Genomic DNA, 15,070 nt, shown 5'->3' on the forward strand with positions numbered 1-15,070 from the left:
TTTAAAACACAGGGTCCTTCCTGGCCTGCTTTGACTGTAGGGAAATACTGAATGCTGAGAAAAACAGATTAAAAGAGACCTTGAGTGAGTGATCTGCTAGCAATCACCTCCCTCATTCTTACCATACCCACAGCTTCCCTAACTGGGCCCTGGGGTTGCTACAAGAAAAAATACAAGCACAGCAGAAGCTTAAACTCATTCCTGCTGCCAGTGGCACTGCAGCCACCAGAAGTCTCTAAAAGCCAGGGGCCTAAACAGGCATAAGAACTTCCAATGACAGCAGTATGGGCAGAATCCCCAACAGATCTAGAAACCTGGTTCTGAAGGAGATGCTTCTCCATAATTAAAACCAATGTGAGGAGGAGAGATGCTTGGGAGATTTATTTTACACAGTGGCAGCCTACTGCAGTATTGTGCAAAACATCATAGAAAGCAAACACAAAGTTCTTGGCAATAGTTTCAAGCTGGGCAAATTCAAGATGATGAAATCACAGCATAACTGCTCAGCAAAAATAAATACCCCCAGTCATCCCTCTGTCTCCTGCCCCTACCAAGGTGTGAGTCATGCACTGCTACTATCTCTTGCTTCCGTTTTTAATTTTATTCCTGTCTCTCACTGAGAAATCTAGGATTTCTTGTCTGTATTGAAGAGACTTGTAACAGCTAAGGAGACAGTCCACATGGCTCTTCTTCTCAAGAGACCATTTTTTACTCATTCACAGCTAATTCCAGGAAATCACCTCAATGTAGCAAAGTCTGGTTGAATTTTTGTAACATGCACATTATAAAGGTCCACTTGAGGACATGAACGGTTTGGAATTGAATGGAAAAACATGTTAAAAAGAAGGCACAGGCAAGGATTGTAGAGTTGAACCACTCTCCTAGGGAAGACCTCCTAATCAAAAAAGTACACCTGCATTTGAAATGTAGCAAAGCACAAATTAACACTTCAGGGCTCTAATTTAATTTTGTCTGTGGGGGAGACCTTCCCTGCAGCACTCTTTCAACAGGGATAGTGTCAAAATTGGGGAGGAGGAGTCAAATTTGCAGAGGAGCAAGAGTTGTATTTCTATGTTTCTTTTGGCTACCAATCTAATTAACGACAACAGTTAATTGCATTGGTTGCCAAAAGGAACTGAAATAAAATCCCAAATTCTGAAGTTATGCAACTGATTTGTATTTCTTTCTTCTATCTTCCGTTTTGGACTCAGTGCAAGGGCATGTACATTCTTTAATTTCTATTGGTTTTGCTCACCTTGTCTCTTGACATACTCAATTCCAATTATGTTCCCTCTGTTGAAACCCCAATTTTCTAATGCAGCTCCACTTTCTTTGGATTTGAACAAACATTCTTGCCTTGGCTGGTATTTTCCATGTCTGCCACTTTCTGAAGAATCTCAGATTCTTTTTAAGGAAATTATCAGGTATGTTTAATCCTTTGTTTTGATAGACTGAAATATCATGTTCCCAGACAAATTCATGCTACACTTACATGAAATAATTAGGCTATTACTTCTGGTATTAAATATAACTAAGGCTTATTTTTAAAAGAACATTTACTATTTTCCTAACATCCATGTATTTTAGAAATCATTTCTAGCATGCAGCTTCTTGCCAACTCATCATCTTGGCTTAATTTCTATGAATATCCAAAGACAGCCACATACATACCTTTTCTTTTGGTTTAATTACAGCAGACAAATGTCTTAAAACCAATGGTCCATCTAGACTGTAAGTGAAGTTAACATTCTCAAATGCTATCATTCCTTGGTTAGGCCATTCTGGTGGTGGATGTTTGTTGGTCTCCCAAGGAGCTTCTTTTTCAAGTTCTGTGTACTCCATCACTCTTTCTACTGAGATCATCTGAGAGGAGGAAAGAAGACATAGATACATGAGCTTCATCCTATGGCATACTCTGCAAATACTGCCTGCATATAAAAATTTTTACCATGGAGATTCAATGCAAATTACTCTGTGTTTTTTTTTTAACACAGGTAAGAGTATTTGGTGCCATTCTAGGCTTTCTTTATGCAGCTAAAAAAGTGGAGAGAATGCATCTCATGTCCTACTACAGATCCAGATCTATCATGATACATAAAGCCATTCATAAGCATTTCTTATCAGTAGGATTAATTACAAACTTAAATACTGCAAAAGCTTTAAGAAAATTAAGCTATGAGAGTTGTCTGTCAGTCTTGACTAAGATGACACCAATCCATTGTGTGTTAGAAAGATAAAGCTAGAAATGAAACTGCCAGATTAACTACAGGCAGACACATGAATGAGTTTGACTCCTTGCTCTGCACAGGACAACCCAAAAAAAAAAAAAATCACACCATGTGCCTAAGAGCATTCTCCAAATGCTTCTTGAACTCTGGCAGACCTGACGCCATGTCCACTTCCCTGTGGAGCCTTTTCCAGTGCCCAACCACCCTCTGGGTGAAGAATCTTTTTCTAAAATTCAGCCTAAACCTCCCCCCACAACTCCAGGCCATTCCCTAAGTCCTGTCACTTGTCACCACAGAGAAGAGATCAGTGCCTGCCCCTCTTCTTTCCCTCACAAAGAAGCTGTAGACCACAACTCCCTTCAGTCTCCTCTTATCCAGGCTGAACAGCCCAAGTGACCTCAGCCACTCCTCATATGGGCTTTCCCTCCAGATCCTTCACCATCCTCATGACCCTCCTTTGGATGTGCTCCAACAGCTTCATTTTGTATTGTGCTGCCCAAAACTGCACACAGGACTGAAAACAAGGCTGCACCACCACTGAACAGAGTGTGACACTCACTGCCCTTGACCAGCTAGCGACAGAATGGAGTGAAATGTTCCTGCCTCTCACAGGTATAGTCACCCTTTAACAACAAGGGATTTTTGGTGGATGTCCACCCATCGAAGAAGTTAATGCTAATCATAGATCCATAAAATTATCAGCATTTCACACCAAAGCCAGGTTAATGAATGACCTTTCTCTTCCAAGGTATTTCTGAGTCACAGCCTCCAAGAAAGCTACACAGTACATGTGACACTCCCACAGACACTTCCAAAACATCCCCAATGGTATGAAAAAACCTGAAAGTTTTCTTCCCATTTCTCAGAAAATCTGTCACCAACCGTTTACTGGTGTGTGAAAAATGCACTGAAAAACCAATGTGGTAGCAAAAAAAAAAATTCCAACTTTGTTATTATCGTGATTGCTACTATCATTATAATATAATTAAGCATGGCTTTGTAACTTCTACGAAAGGGCTACACATATTTCCTAGACTAAGTGCAGCAAACTATAATTACAAGTAACTTCAGCTGTCAACACAACAAAAAAAATCCCAGGTTTATGTTTAGCATGTTTTTCCTACAATCTGTTTTTCTTATGTATTATCTTAAGAAAGTAGACAGGCCAATTAGAACATGCTAGTAAATACTGTGAATTGGTCAAAGGCGTTTTATATGATATATTTTGGAAAACACACAACCTTGTCAGCTGAATATAAACAAATACTTTCACATTTGTGTTAACTTAGAATAAATTTAAAAGTTATAAGCCTTTGCTATGGAATAATAGAACTCTAAAAATGCCATGAGGGATATAAATAAAATTTTAAAATGCAGTAATAAATAACAATAAATTATAAATACCAAATATAAAAACATAATTTTAAATCTTCCTTATAGACAGGGATTAATTTATTGCAACTTTAGCAAGTTGCAATGCAATTGTCTACACTGTAACTAAACAGTCTCCTTTCTGCTGTAAAGGGAGATTGTAAACCTCCCTTATTATGAAAGCAGGACAATCCCCAGACACAGTTCATCTTAACAAACATTCAGAATCAGTCAGACAAATCATAACCTAAAAGAAGTAATTTTTCTTTATGACTGCAGAGTGGTGCCTCAATCGCTTGCAAAGGTATTAATACTCTGTGTTATTTAAGAAGAATCTCATCCTTAAAGCTTCATGTCACAAGCATGAAAGGAAACAAGAGGGGAAAAGGAAGAAATAAACATTACCAGGTTTTCAACTTCAGCACTCTGTCTAACACCCCACTGGAACGTTCCCATGAGGGTGATGGCATAGGAGAGCGCCAAACCAACCTGCCCCGCATTCAGAGCTGCACAAGAAAGGAAAATGAGGCTTAAATAGGTGCATTGTAATTACACAAAATCTCAGTTAAGTTCTCTTTCATGAGGTTACTTACATGATGGAAGCCAGAATTTTATTTGGTTATGCCCTGCTTGCTATCTGTGCAATGAGTAGCTCCAGGCAGAACAGCTGCTAGCAGCATTTCTGGGGTACATTTTGGACACATTTCGACAAGATAAACCAAATTCTCCTTGGCCTGGTGTTCATCTAAAAACTGAGGTTCAGTCTCAAGACGAAACTTATATAGATTTTTAGGGTCATCCCTGTCTGGCTGAGCATTAGTTAACTCTTCACTTTTTTTCTATGCAAATGAGTTAAGGCCCTCAACCTCAGCAAAAACTCTGTGTAAAATTATTTCAAAATTAGTTATGAAATTTACCTCAACTTTGTACTCTTATAAACAATCAGATAAAGTAAAAGGAGAGAATATTTCTTCCCCTGTTTATAAAAGCGCTTACTGTGTTCAGTGGGCCTACTCTCACAAAATAAATGTATTCTGCCTGCGCCAATATTAAGCACGATTGTCCTCTGACTTACTTGAACTTTATCCTAACATAGTGCTTTGTTATTGACTTTGACTATTTGAGAGAACTACTATTGACTTTGAGAGAACTACTCTTTATCCAGAAGCAAGGGAAGATTCAGGACCATTGTTTTGACTTGTCTTTTTGCATGCTAGTAACATCAAACCTAGCTCAAAATTTGTGGAGTTGTGCAGCACAGAGTGTTCAAATTTTAAAATACTCATGCACATATAAAACTTATCCAAAGAAAAAAGAAAAGAAACAAAACCAGCAAATTAGCACTAATTTTCATGTCCAAGATAATTACTTCTTCCTTCATGTTTTAGATGACTATCTCATTCTAGCACATCTAACCCAATTACATCCTGGATGATGCATACACTAATGACAGTTCATGAGTGACAGTGAACATAAAATGTATTATTATGAGGCAATTTTCTTTCTGGAACTGGCCTATCCCACTGATCCAAGATACGAGAAGAGTATCCCTAGGAACTTTAGCTTGCCTTTTGACCTACTCTGCCACGTGCAGAAAGGAAAAACATTGTTAAGAAGCAGCTCTGTGGGTGTTTCAATATAAAAAGCAAAGCCCTGTAGGCCCAAAAGAGAAAGACAAAGGTAGGGAAAAAGAAGAAGATTTATTTCTTGTTATTGCTCTGAAAGCCAGAATCTCAAAAGTGAGGAGTATAGAAGAGCACGTTTGTTTGCACACTTGGGGATGATGACAGATGTATGCCTCAGCCCGGAAGATGTCTGAAATGCCTCCAGGATTTGCAGGAAAGCAGATACAGCCCCAATGCCCTAGACTAAGGAAGAGATCATGATCTAGAAAGAAATATTTAACTTAATTACAGCCTTTAAACAACTAGAGACAGCAACATATGAAAAAGAATTAGGCATTACTATACATGGTAATTACTGGGTGAACTTTTTCTAACATCTGTACTTACTGTTGGCGAGAAGCAGGGAACCAAAAGCAACCACTATAACAAAAATGGCACAGATGGCATCCAGACGCACAGCAAACCACCTTGAGGTTGTCAAGAAGAGAAACCAGGCCTCTAAAGTGTATTTTACAAAGACATAAAACCAGTGGATTATTAGAAAACTAAGCTGCATAATTATGACTAAATTTATTCATGTTAATAATACAAATTGTCAAAAAACCCCAACGTCGCCATCTTCAAGTGCTGTCTGCATGGACATCAGGCTACTGACCAGTTTTCCTGAAATTGTCTAATTTAGTTTTCACACCAGTAGCAACCACAATAGGAAGAGAAAGAAAAACAGTCAAAGCTCGCAGCATGGTCCACTTATTCAAAATGGAAGCCTCTTCCCAACTCTAGTGGACTCAACAGTCTTATACAAAAAGCAGAAGTACAACTGCATTTATTGTAGCTGGACTAGAGTCTACAGGCTTTTAGCTAGAACATATCACAACACAACTGTCAGAGCCAAGTTCTTAGAAGGCAGCTGCAGCTGGTTAAGCTCCTGTAGGAGCTACTCAATACAGGCAGTGCAGCTATACAGAGGTATTCAGGTTGTTAGATGCACATTTTTACATTTGGGAAAGCTCGCAGGTGGACATCTCCACTTTGCACTCACTCAGGTGTTGACAATTTGGTACTAAGTTCCATCCCAGGTAGATATGCTACAGTACAAGGTACAAGAGACAGCAAAAAAAGACACTGCAATACAGAGGGCAAAGTGAATCCAAGGCCAAAACCAGAAGCAAAGTAACCATGAGGACTACTCAGAGGAATTACACTCAGAGGAATTGTTCCAGCTGCTACCAAGTCACAGCAGAAGCTTACCATTCCAACCCCTTCTGCCTTGCTTGCCATTACTCCCTGCTAAAGATCACTGCAGTTTCAACTCTTCAATGCTCTTTAGCCTAGTGCTGGGAACAATTCAGACTAAAAAAAGTCTCCCTTCTGGGAGACTGAAAGGAGCTAAGTGTGGTTTTAAGCCTGATCATCAACAGCCAGATTATGGAGCTTTTGCTCCATTGATCCTAACTGTCCAGGGAGGTGTGTTATACTGCCAGCTTGAGATGGGTCATTTTGCAACCTCTCTATGCAACAAGGGTCACTGTGCATAACGAAAGGAATCTGGCAGTCACAGGAACTAATAAAGACTCATCGTGGTCTGATGACTCATGGGCTTGCTTATAGAGATGGGCACTGGCAGGAAGGTAACTTGGTTTTGGTCAAATGTCAGCATGCCTTTTAGATGTTTTTTATCTAAAATTTATTTAATACTCCATTCATAGGCATCCTTCAAAGGGGTTCAAAGCAAATGTCCTGAGTCCTAGGCTCAGGCCTAAATAGAGAGGAAGACACTACTCCAGCCAAAAGTGCTAAACAAAACCATCACTGGCTGGGAGAGTCTTCTGCAATGCAGGAAAGAATTTAAAACTCTTTAGGAGACTAAAAACCCAGGACTCCAACTTTGTGAGCTGCTATGAAACGTATTCTCTCACATCAGCTACTGCTTGCTCACATTTACTATTGAAGAACTATCCAGTGTGAAAACAACTTCAGGAAATCTCTAGTTCAGCCTCCTGCTCATGCACAGTCAGGTCAGATGTCATACCATGTTGCTCCATGCTTTGTGCAGTTTGAGTCTTGAAATCCACACAGATGAAGCCTGCACCTCTGGGCAATCCTTGCCTCTGCTTGACTGTGCTCACAGTGAAATAGGTTTTCCTTGAATTCAGGTTAAAAATCGCTTGTTACAACTTACACCCAAGTCGGTGCTCCTACCACTACGTACCATGGTGAGAAACCTGTGTTTATGGCATCCTTGCAGGCACTGGAAGGCAGCTATTAAATCCTCTGTATTCTGTGAACTGAACAAGCCCAGTACCCTCCCCACAAGGAAACCTCTCCTGTTAATACCCTAACTATCTTCGTGGCCCCTCCAGGGAGCTCACTCCAGTTTGTCAGAACGTCTCCCAGAGCTGGCAGTCCACAAGTGCATGCAGTACTCCCCGTGTGGCTAACAAGTCTGGAGGGAGACAACCACTTCCCTCCTTCCCCTGGCTATGCTCCTGTTAGCACAGCCCAGAGGGTGCTGGCCTCCTTTGCTGTCCAGGCACACACTCCCTGTGAGGACCAAAAACCACAGACACTTTAAGCCAGCTGGTGTGCCCCAAAGGCTTGGGGGGAAAGTCACCAAGATGAAGAGTGTAGGTATACAGAAGAGTGTGACTATAAGCATTGAAGCTTGACCTCAAAAACAGGTTCATGATCTGCCCATGAGGGGTATTATTGACAGTTTTGTTCGGGAGATGCACAAAACTGACTGAAAAATGGAAGTGTTTTTATGTTCCCTGGATCTGACCTCAAAATACAGAAAAATATTTCTCTTAAATGTCATGGTCCTCTTTGTACAGTGAAACTTCTATATGCAGTTTATTGCCTAAAGATGTCTTTTATAGAAAACTAAACCACAACTTTGTCTTCCCTCGCTATCAGGTATTGTAACACTGATTTGGTCACATAACTAGCAAGTATAAAATATTAAAAATGGGAAATTCAAGGCTAGAGGTTCCTCCCTGGAAGATGCACTACACCAGTCACAAGTCACTGGGCTCAACATGGTCAGTGTGTATGATGCTACAACCTGTGATAAGCTGTACTTCAGAAAGGATCAGCTGGTCTTGTCTGAAACCTCATAAATCTATAAATTACAAAACAGCAATCAAATATACTTGTATGCCTTACAGCGGAGGAAAATCACAATGTTACCTAACAAACACAAAACTGAAAACTTGCATTCTGCTATATCTTGAAGAACATTGCAATAGAGAACATTTAAATAACAGAAGTCAAAGAATGACAGTCCAAACCTGAATTATATTACTTATGCTTGCAGAAAACGAATATTTCACACCTTCCAATTATGTTAATTCCATAGTTTAGATTTAAGCCCTGAAAACTGCTCAAAGTAAAAAATAAGTTACATTTATGAAAATTTCCCAAGATTATTTATACCATTCCAAGCACACTACTTAGTATCAAATGCTTCATAATATAGTTTGTTTCCTCCACATCTCTCTCCATCCTCCCCCTACCATTCCTTTTCTTAAAGATGGAATTCAGGAAAATGTTAAAAATTACTCTTTAAGTATTCTTATCAGGCATACTTTCAAATGTTTATCTTATACATTGTTAAAATATATGCATGGGTATTCTAAATTATATTACAGCCCAAAGTAAACTCTCTAAATCTAGACAGATAATGTTTTTGTTCTAATACAGGAATTTTACCCTAAAGAGACAAATGCACAGCTCCTACTGATTTTAATGCACATTATATACATGTCGCTGAGGGCATAAGATATTTCCCTCCTACCGTGCAAAGTATTTGATTTTTCACATCAACTCATCACAAACCTGAGTGGAGGTCTTGGTGTGCATCAAATAACTTTTGAAATCTTTCCTCAGCTTTCAAAGCCCGAATAGTCCAAAGCCCCTGGAGGGATGATGACAAGTGGGAGAACACTGGACTTCGAGCTACAAAGGGAAATGAGAGTTGAGTTAACTTCACAATAGATGAAGGACAACATTTAATTCTTTTTGTACCACACTAATCTTTAATCCTACCACTTTATATTTAAGCATACAAACTACTCTACTGCATCTTTTGAGAATAAATATGCAGTATCTTTAACTGATGTTCTCTTACTCAATTAGAATCAGTCAGACAGCCAGGCAGATTAATTTATACAAAAATGTCTTACATTTTTAACAATAGCTGTCACTGTAGAAATTCTTTGGGTTTTATTAATGACATTAGGCACCCATGTTTGTTATTCATAATGTTAAATATTCCATATCATAGTCAAGCTAAAGTCAGGCACAGGAGTCAGATAAGGTCAGAAATACCATTAATATATGCATGCAAGGTCCCAAAGACCAGCAGCTTAGCATGTTCTTAACTGGCTTTATTTACAGATAGTTAACTGACATACCCTAGGTTTATCATTATGCAAAACAGGAGTTAAGCATGTAATTCACTAGTTGAGAACCAAGGCAATAAGGAAGTTTTTTGCATAGCAAAAGAAAAGAAAATTCTTTGATGGACTGTCTATAAAATACTAGCATTTCACATAATAATAAGTAGGGTTCAAACTAACATTAAGTCCCACCAAGCTACATACTTGTGGATTCTAGACGTTTAATATCTCTTGAAGTGTCTAAGAAATATCGTCGAAGAAAAATGAAAAGAATAAATAGTGGAATTAAGGGGATGAGCATCCAAGGAATCACTGCCACAGCCACAGCCACCACACCACAAATCTGTAGGAGAGTCTGGAGCACAATAGAAACAAAATAAAAAACTCTTTGCCAGAAGAATTTAATTGAGAACAAGTATAAAACTATTTAACACTATTGAAACATTTAAATATTTAAACATAACTACCACATTTAAGAGCGGATGCATTGTATAACATATGAGCAACATCTATTTTTAAGCAACTTGGAAAATTTACAGTAATATCTAAATTGACTATTTTTCCAGTTTATGGCTTTCTTACACATTATTTGTTCTTTAAAGTAAGTCTTTACAAAGCTGGTTGACTGAAAATTAGTGTCTTTCTTGGTAGACTATTTTGTGACTGCTGTAATAAAGTAATAAATGATCAATGTAACAGACAACTAATCTTTAATGGATCCTAGTTATTTGGTGAATCAAGGACATGTTTTTTCACTCCTGCTAAGAAGAAACTGGTGAAAAACTGGCTTTCAACCTGAGTTGAAAGACTTGACACTCGGAAGAGAGACTTTCTACATAGGCTTGCAATGTTTTCCTGAACACAGCATTGTCCCATTTAGAAAGAAAACTCAGGACAGGAGAAAGTGGGCTTTCTTTTCTCAAAGGATTGCAATGTGAAATGCTACAAATAAGAAGAAAATGTTACACACTGCAAAAAGTGTCATAAAACGCTTGTTTCACCAGGTTTACTAGAGTGTAATGTAACAGGTGAGGAAACCCGACTTTACTCTTAGAAAACTAGATATAATGAGGAAAACTCTGTTGCTTAGGACAGAGGATCCTCGCCCAACTTTCTGAATTAAATCCTCCATTTCCTTCAGACCCCTTCACATCTTCCATCAAACTATCAGTTTGAATACACAGTCAAAACCATCATCTGCACACAAACTTCTTGCAGAACCCAGATGTACATGAATGAATGTATGGTAGGAGTCCCAGTATACTATAATTAGGATGTGCCCACTTGTTCTTCAAAAAGGGGGAAAAAAACCCAACCCATACAAAAATATGTACATACAAAAAACCCATACAGTACCAAAACCAGACAACTGAAATCCTACCTCAAGATTAAATTCCTGTATTGTTCTCATTAACATATTCCTTAGCAACGACAATATTTTCCAAAGATTTTTCATTTTATGGACTGCACAGCAGCCACCTTCTTCATCACCTCATACAACACAGAATGGATTCCAGCTAAATTTTGTGACTGCCTGATTTTTAGGTTTCAAAAATGCATTAGTGACCACTGGGTACTAGCAATGCTTGTCTTGGAGTAAAAATGCTTCCATCCCTTCAACTTTTCCAACTCAGTGCTCATATAAGCAACACATCAGCAAAGGCAGGTACTAGAGATCTACCTGGGTTTTCAAACACTTTCAGTGGAAGTGTCTATGACACACTGCATTTCCTCCTTCCTACTGCACTTCTGGTAGCACACCAAGGCCAAAAATAAGTACAACCTTTACCCATAAATTTGCTTTTTTTTTCCTTTAGGCTTCTCTGCCTTTACCCTAATTTGACCTGACCAAAGAGCAAACCCACACACCTTACACATTACAACTGCATGAGTCAGCTCTAGGCTTAGAGGTCTTAGCTCATGAAAGAAGATTCATCAGTGTTACAGCCCCCCATCTCATAGATCCTGAAAGCATATTTTAGGGCCTCATAACCCTATTAAGGAAAATTCTAAAAGGTAGGCATGGGAAAGGAGCTCTGGAGGAAGTTGCATTACCACTACACTGCTCATCTGTAGGTTAAGGTGTTGATAGCATCATGTTGTTTGACCTTCTAGATACACACAGCAGATGACAAACATTTTACCTAGATTTCATCAGGAGGAGGCAAGGTGGCAATGAGAGTGCACGTTGTTTCACCTGGATCAATTATGCACATGGCTGCGTCAGCACAAAGCACAACAAAGTACCCTGGGCTCCTCACCAGCACTGCCATCAGCCCTTCTCTACCTTCTACTTTTCTGGCATTCTTTAGAGCCCTGTAAACATATTTCCTTTTTATTGTAGGGTAAGGAGAAAGGACATAAAGATTCCTGACCTCCTACAAATCTTCTCCTGTTCTAGATCTCAGTTTTTCTCAGTAATGCTCATTATCTCTACCAAGTCTGCCAGCCATCCACACACTGGCAAGTTTTTAAAGGTTCCCTCACCTCCATCCTTATCAGCAAAGACTGAAGTCCATTTCTTCCTTCCTGTTCCAAACTCACTCCTGAAACTGCTCAATACATCTGCTGCCTTCTCTCTCCATCCCTTCCTAGACAGTCACAAAAAAGCTGTTTCTGAAGTACACAGTCTGTTCGTAACATCAGCCGCAAATATGAAGTCAAATGTTGAGGAGAGCTGCTTCAAGGAAAAGGATTCTGAGGAAAACAAATGCCTCTTAATAAAAAACAAAGATGCCAAACTGAAGTTTAGTGATGATAATCTACAATATGTTGCAAAGTGCCAGTGGGGGTGGGAGTGGGAGTAGAACTATTAAGATCCAGCTCGTGTAAACAAAGCCTTGCTATGGCAGAAATACAGGGAAGGAAAAGATGGTTAGGATGACTAAAGTAAAACTCTGACACCGCCTTTGGAAGGAATTTTAGATGAGCCTGCACCACCTTATCATTATAAAAATTTATGATAGGGTGGATCAGTCATGTGTGTTCTTTTTTTTGGAAACCAAACTTGCATATAAATTAACTCCTAATGAAGTAGTCTGAAAGCCAGACACAACCATTTGCAGACTGTAATCATGTAGTCACTGCGTGAGGTAAGGCAAAGGTTCTAGCTCCTGAATTTCACAAGAGACAACCAACCTTTGCAGCTGGAGACCGCCCCAGCTTCTACCAGCTTCACTGTGTGCAGGCTGCAGGACCCAAGATAATCAGCAGGGTGACAATAATGGTGACATGAGTGTCTGGTGTCTCCTCTCTGGAGACAAACAGCAAGAAACACTCAGGACTGGGTATCTAGACTTCTCATGGAAGAATCAGCTTACAATGGAAAGTTGCATCAAAAGTCCAAGATTGTCCTACATAAAAGAAATATGGTCTACAAACCCAGCACCTTTTAATGTATTTCCTAATTTTAACTTTCAAAATGTAATGACTGTGTAGAAAGTAATAGTTAAACTGAAAAAAGAAGAAAAGCAACCAAAACAAAAACACAGGAGCCGATGAATTACATTTTACAGCTATCTGCACAGTATTTGAAACAAGGCCACCTTGCACAAAAGGAACAGACGCACTGGCTACCAAGACAAAGAAAAGACCTGGATAGTTTCAGGAAAAGACCGTCACTTCCAAATGGAGACATGGTGACCAATGTCCACTTTCAAATTTGCTTCCATTTCCCTGAAGAAAGATGAATCTCCCACACACAGCCAGCACACAGTCTATACCTAGAGTACAGAAAAGCACATGTTGTTTCTGTTGGGAGTTATCCTCTTGCTTACAAGAGTCCTGAGAGATTTCCCTCATGATTTGGTCAGTCACTCCATTTATTGTGGCTTTTTTTTGCTTAAAAATCTCCTCTTTTACTGCAGCAGGCATACCCAACTATAACCCTCTGGGGAAATGAATGCTCTGATCAGCACGTTCACTTGTGAAACATGCTTTCCCTTCACCATCTGATGACCTACTTCTCCATTATTCTTACAGGTGCTGAGAGTGGTATTCTGGAGTTTCTATCTCAAACAGGTCTTGATCTAGGAGCAGCAGGTATTTCTGTACCACAACTACAGAGCAGAAAAACATGGTATAGGACCTACTACCACAGGAACCACATTATTCTGGACGTGCAGTTGTTGATCTGGCAGGATCACCCATCAATGAGAGGAGCCCAGGGGATGGGATTTGAGACTTGGAAACCTCATTGTGGGAGTCCAGATTTGGCTTACATAGCGAAACTTCTGTCCTAGTTTAACAGTTTAGAAGTGATGAACAGAATAGTAAAATTGTTTAGACTGGAAAAGACACTAAGATCATAGAGTCCAATCCTTAATGCAGCACTACCAAGTCCCCTACTACACCATGTCCTTAAGCATGGTCTGTGCATCTTTGGAACATGTCCAAGGATGGTAGTAACTTCCTCTAACCTTTAGGTGCATACCTAAAGACCCTGTGGTTTAGTATTTTGCTACAATCCACTAACTGTATTTACTTGATGCCCTCTGACTACAGCAAAGTAAACATCTAAAGACCATCAAAGCTCAATTTTGATGATCGAATCTACAGTCAAATCCCACGCAAGAACTGCAGCACTCCAGGACTGGTTTTACCAATATTTAAGCAGAAGCCAAGAACACCTACTCAGCCCCAATTCCGAAATGCTACTCCCTGGGCCTCAATATACACTCCCAAGGATTATATTAGCCCATGGAACTGCCACAAAGCCATACTAATTTAATAATAGCAAAGGCACATATCCTCAACTTCAGTTTGAACCTTCACTGCATTAACTTTAGGCACTCTCAGTCAGGCTGTGCTGTCTGAAGTAAAGCCACGTCAAGAAACTACAAAACCCCACTCTGTTCGTACTTGCTTGGCATTACCCTTCCTCCTCCTTCTCCCCTACCCCTAACAGAAATTATTTCCTTGTTGACTCTGCCAAATAACTGCATGTACAATCAATCCTTAATCCAATTCTGACATTTTCTTTATCCTTGAATGCTTTTTTTTTCCCCTCCAAACATACTTTTTCAAACCAGACTGTCAGGACTGACTGACCTGCATCTCTGTTAAAGAAAAACTGCACAGGTGGCTGGTTACACTGGGACACCAGAAGACAAGTTTCCCTGGGAAGACGACATTGCAATGAGATCAGAGTGATAAACACTCTACTCAAGCCTGTTCCACCCAGAACCACAGTGTAGATTTTCTGCATTTTTCCCCTTTATTACAAAAAGCCACAGGAAACATCCAAAGAAAAACTAGCACCTAAACAATTCTACTTCATTTTACTCACTTAAAACAGCTGAGTTGAGGCGAGTTTGTCTTCAAATTACTTTTTAAATAAAATTTATGGCTTTTCTTTTGGAACAGGTTAAAAATAAGTATATATGGTTGTTTATACTATTACTTGCATCAAACTGTCAGGAACACATTCGTCTTCAGCAAAAATGCA

General features: G+C 39.4%; 1 protein-coding gene across 2 annotated transcripts in view; it reads right to left on the reverse strand.

The window, feature by feature from the left end:
• The window catches only part of ABCC4 (ATP binding cassette subfamily C member 4 (PEL blood group)), a 143,444-nt gene that overhangs the window by 37,460 nt on the left and 90,914 nt on the right, over positions 1-15,070 (reverse strand). For both annotated transcript variants that reach the window (XM_063149543.1, XM_063149542.1), the window contains exons 21-25: positions 9,829-9,979; positions 9,062-9,181; positions 5,612-5,722; positions 4,005-4,105; positions 1,672-1,863 (exon numbers count right to left, since the gene is read on the reverse strand). In XM_063149543.1, coding sequence (XP_063005613.1) covers positions 1,672-1,863; positions 4,005-4,105; positions 5,612-5,722; positions 9,062-9,181; positions 9,829-9,979 — 675 coding nt within the window. The remainder of the gene's footprint in view (positions 1-1,671; positions 1,864-4,004; positions 4,106-5,611; positions 5,723-9,061; positions 9,182-9,828; positions 9,980-15,070) is intronic.

Source organism: Melospiza melodia, chromosome 2, assembly GCF_035770615.1.
Source record: "Melospiza melodia melodia isolate bMelMel2 chromosome 2, bMelMel2.pri, whole genome shotgun sequence".
NCBI classification, from domain to species: domain Eukaryota; kingdom Metazoa; phylum Chordata; class Aves; order Passeriformes; family Passerellidae; genus Melospiza; species Melospiza melodia.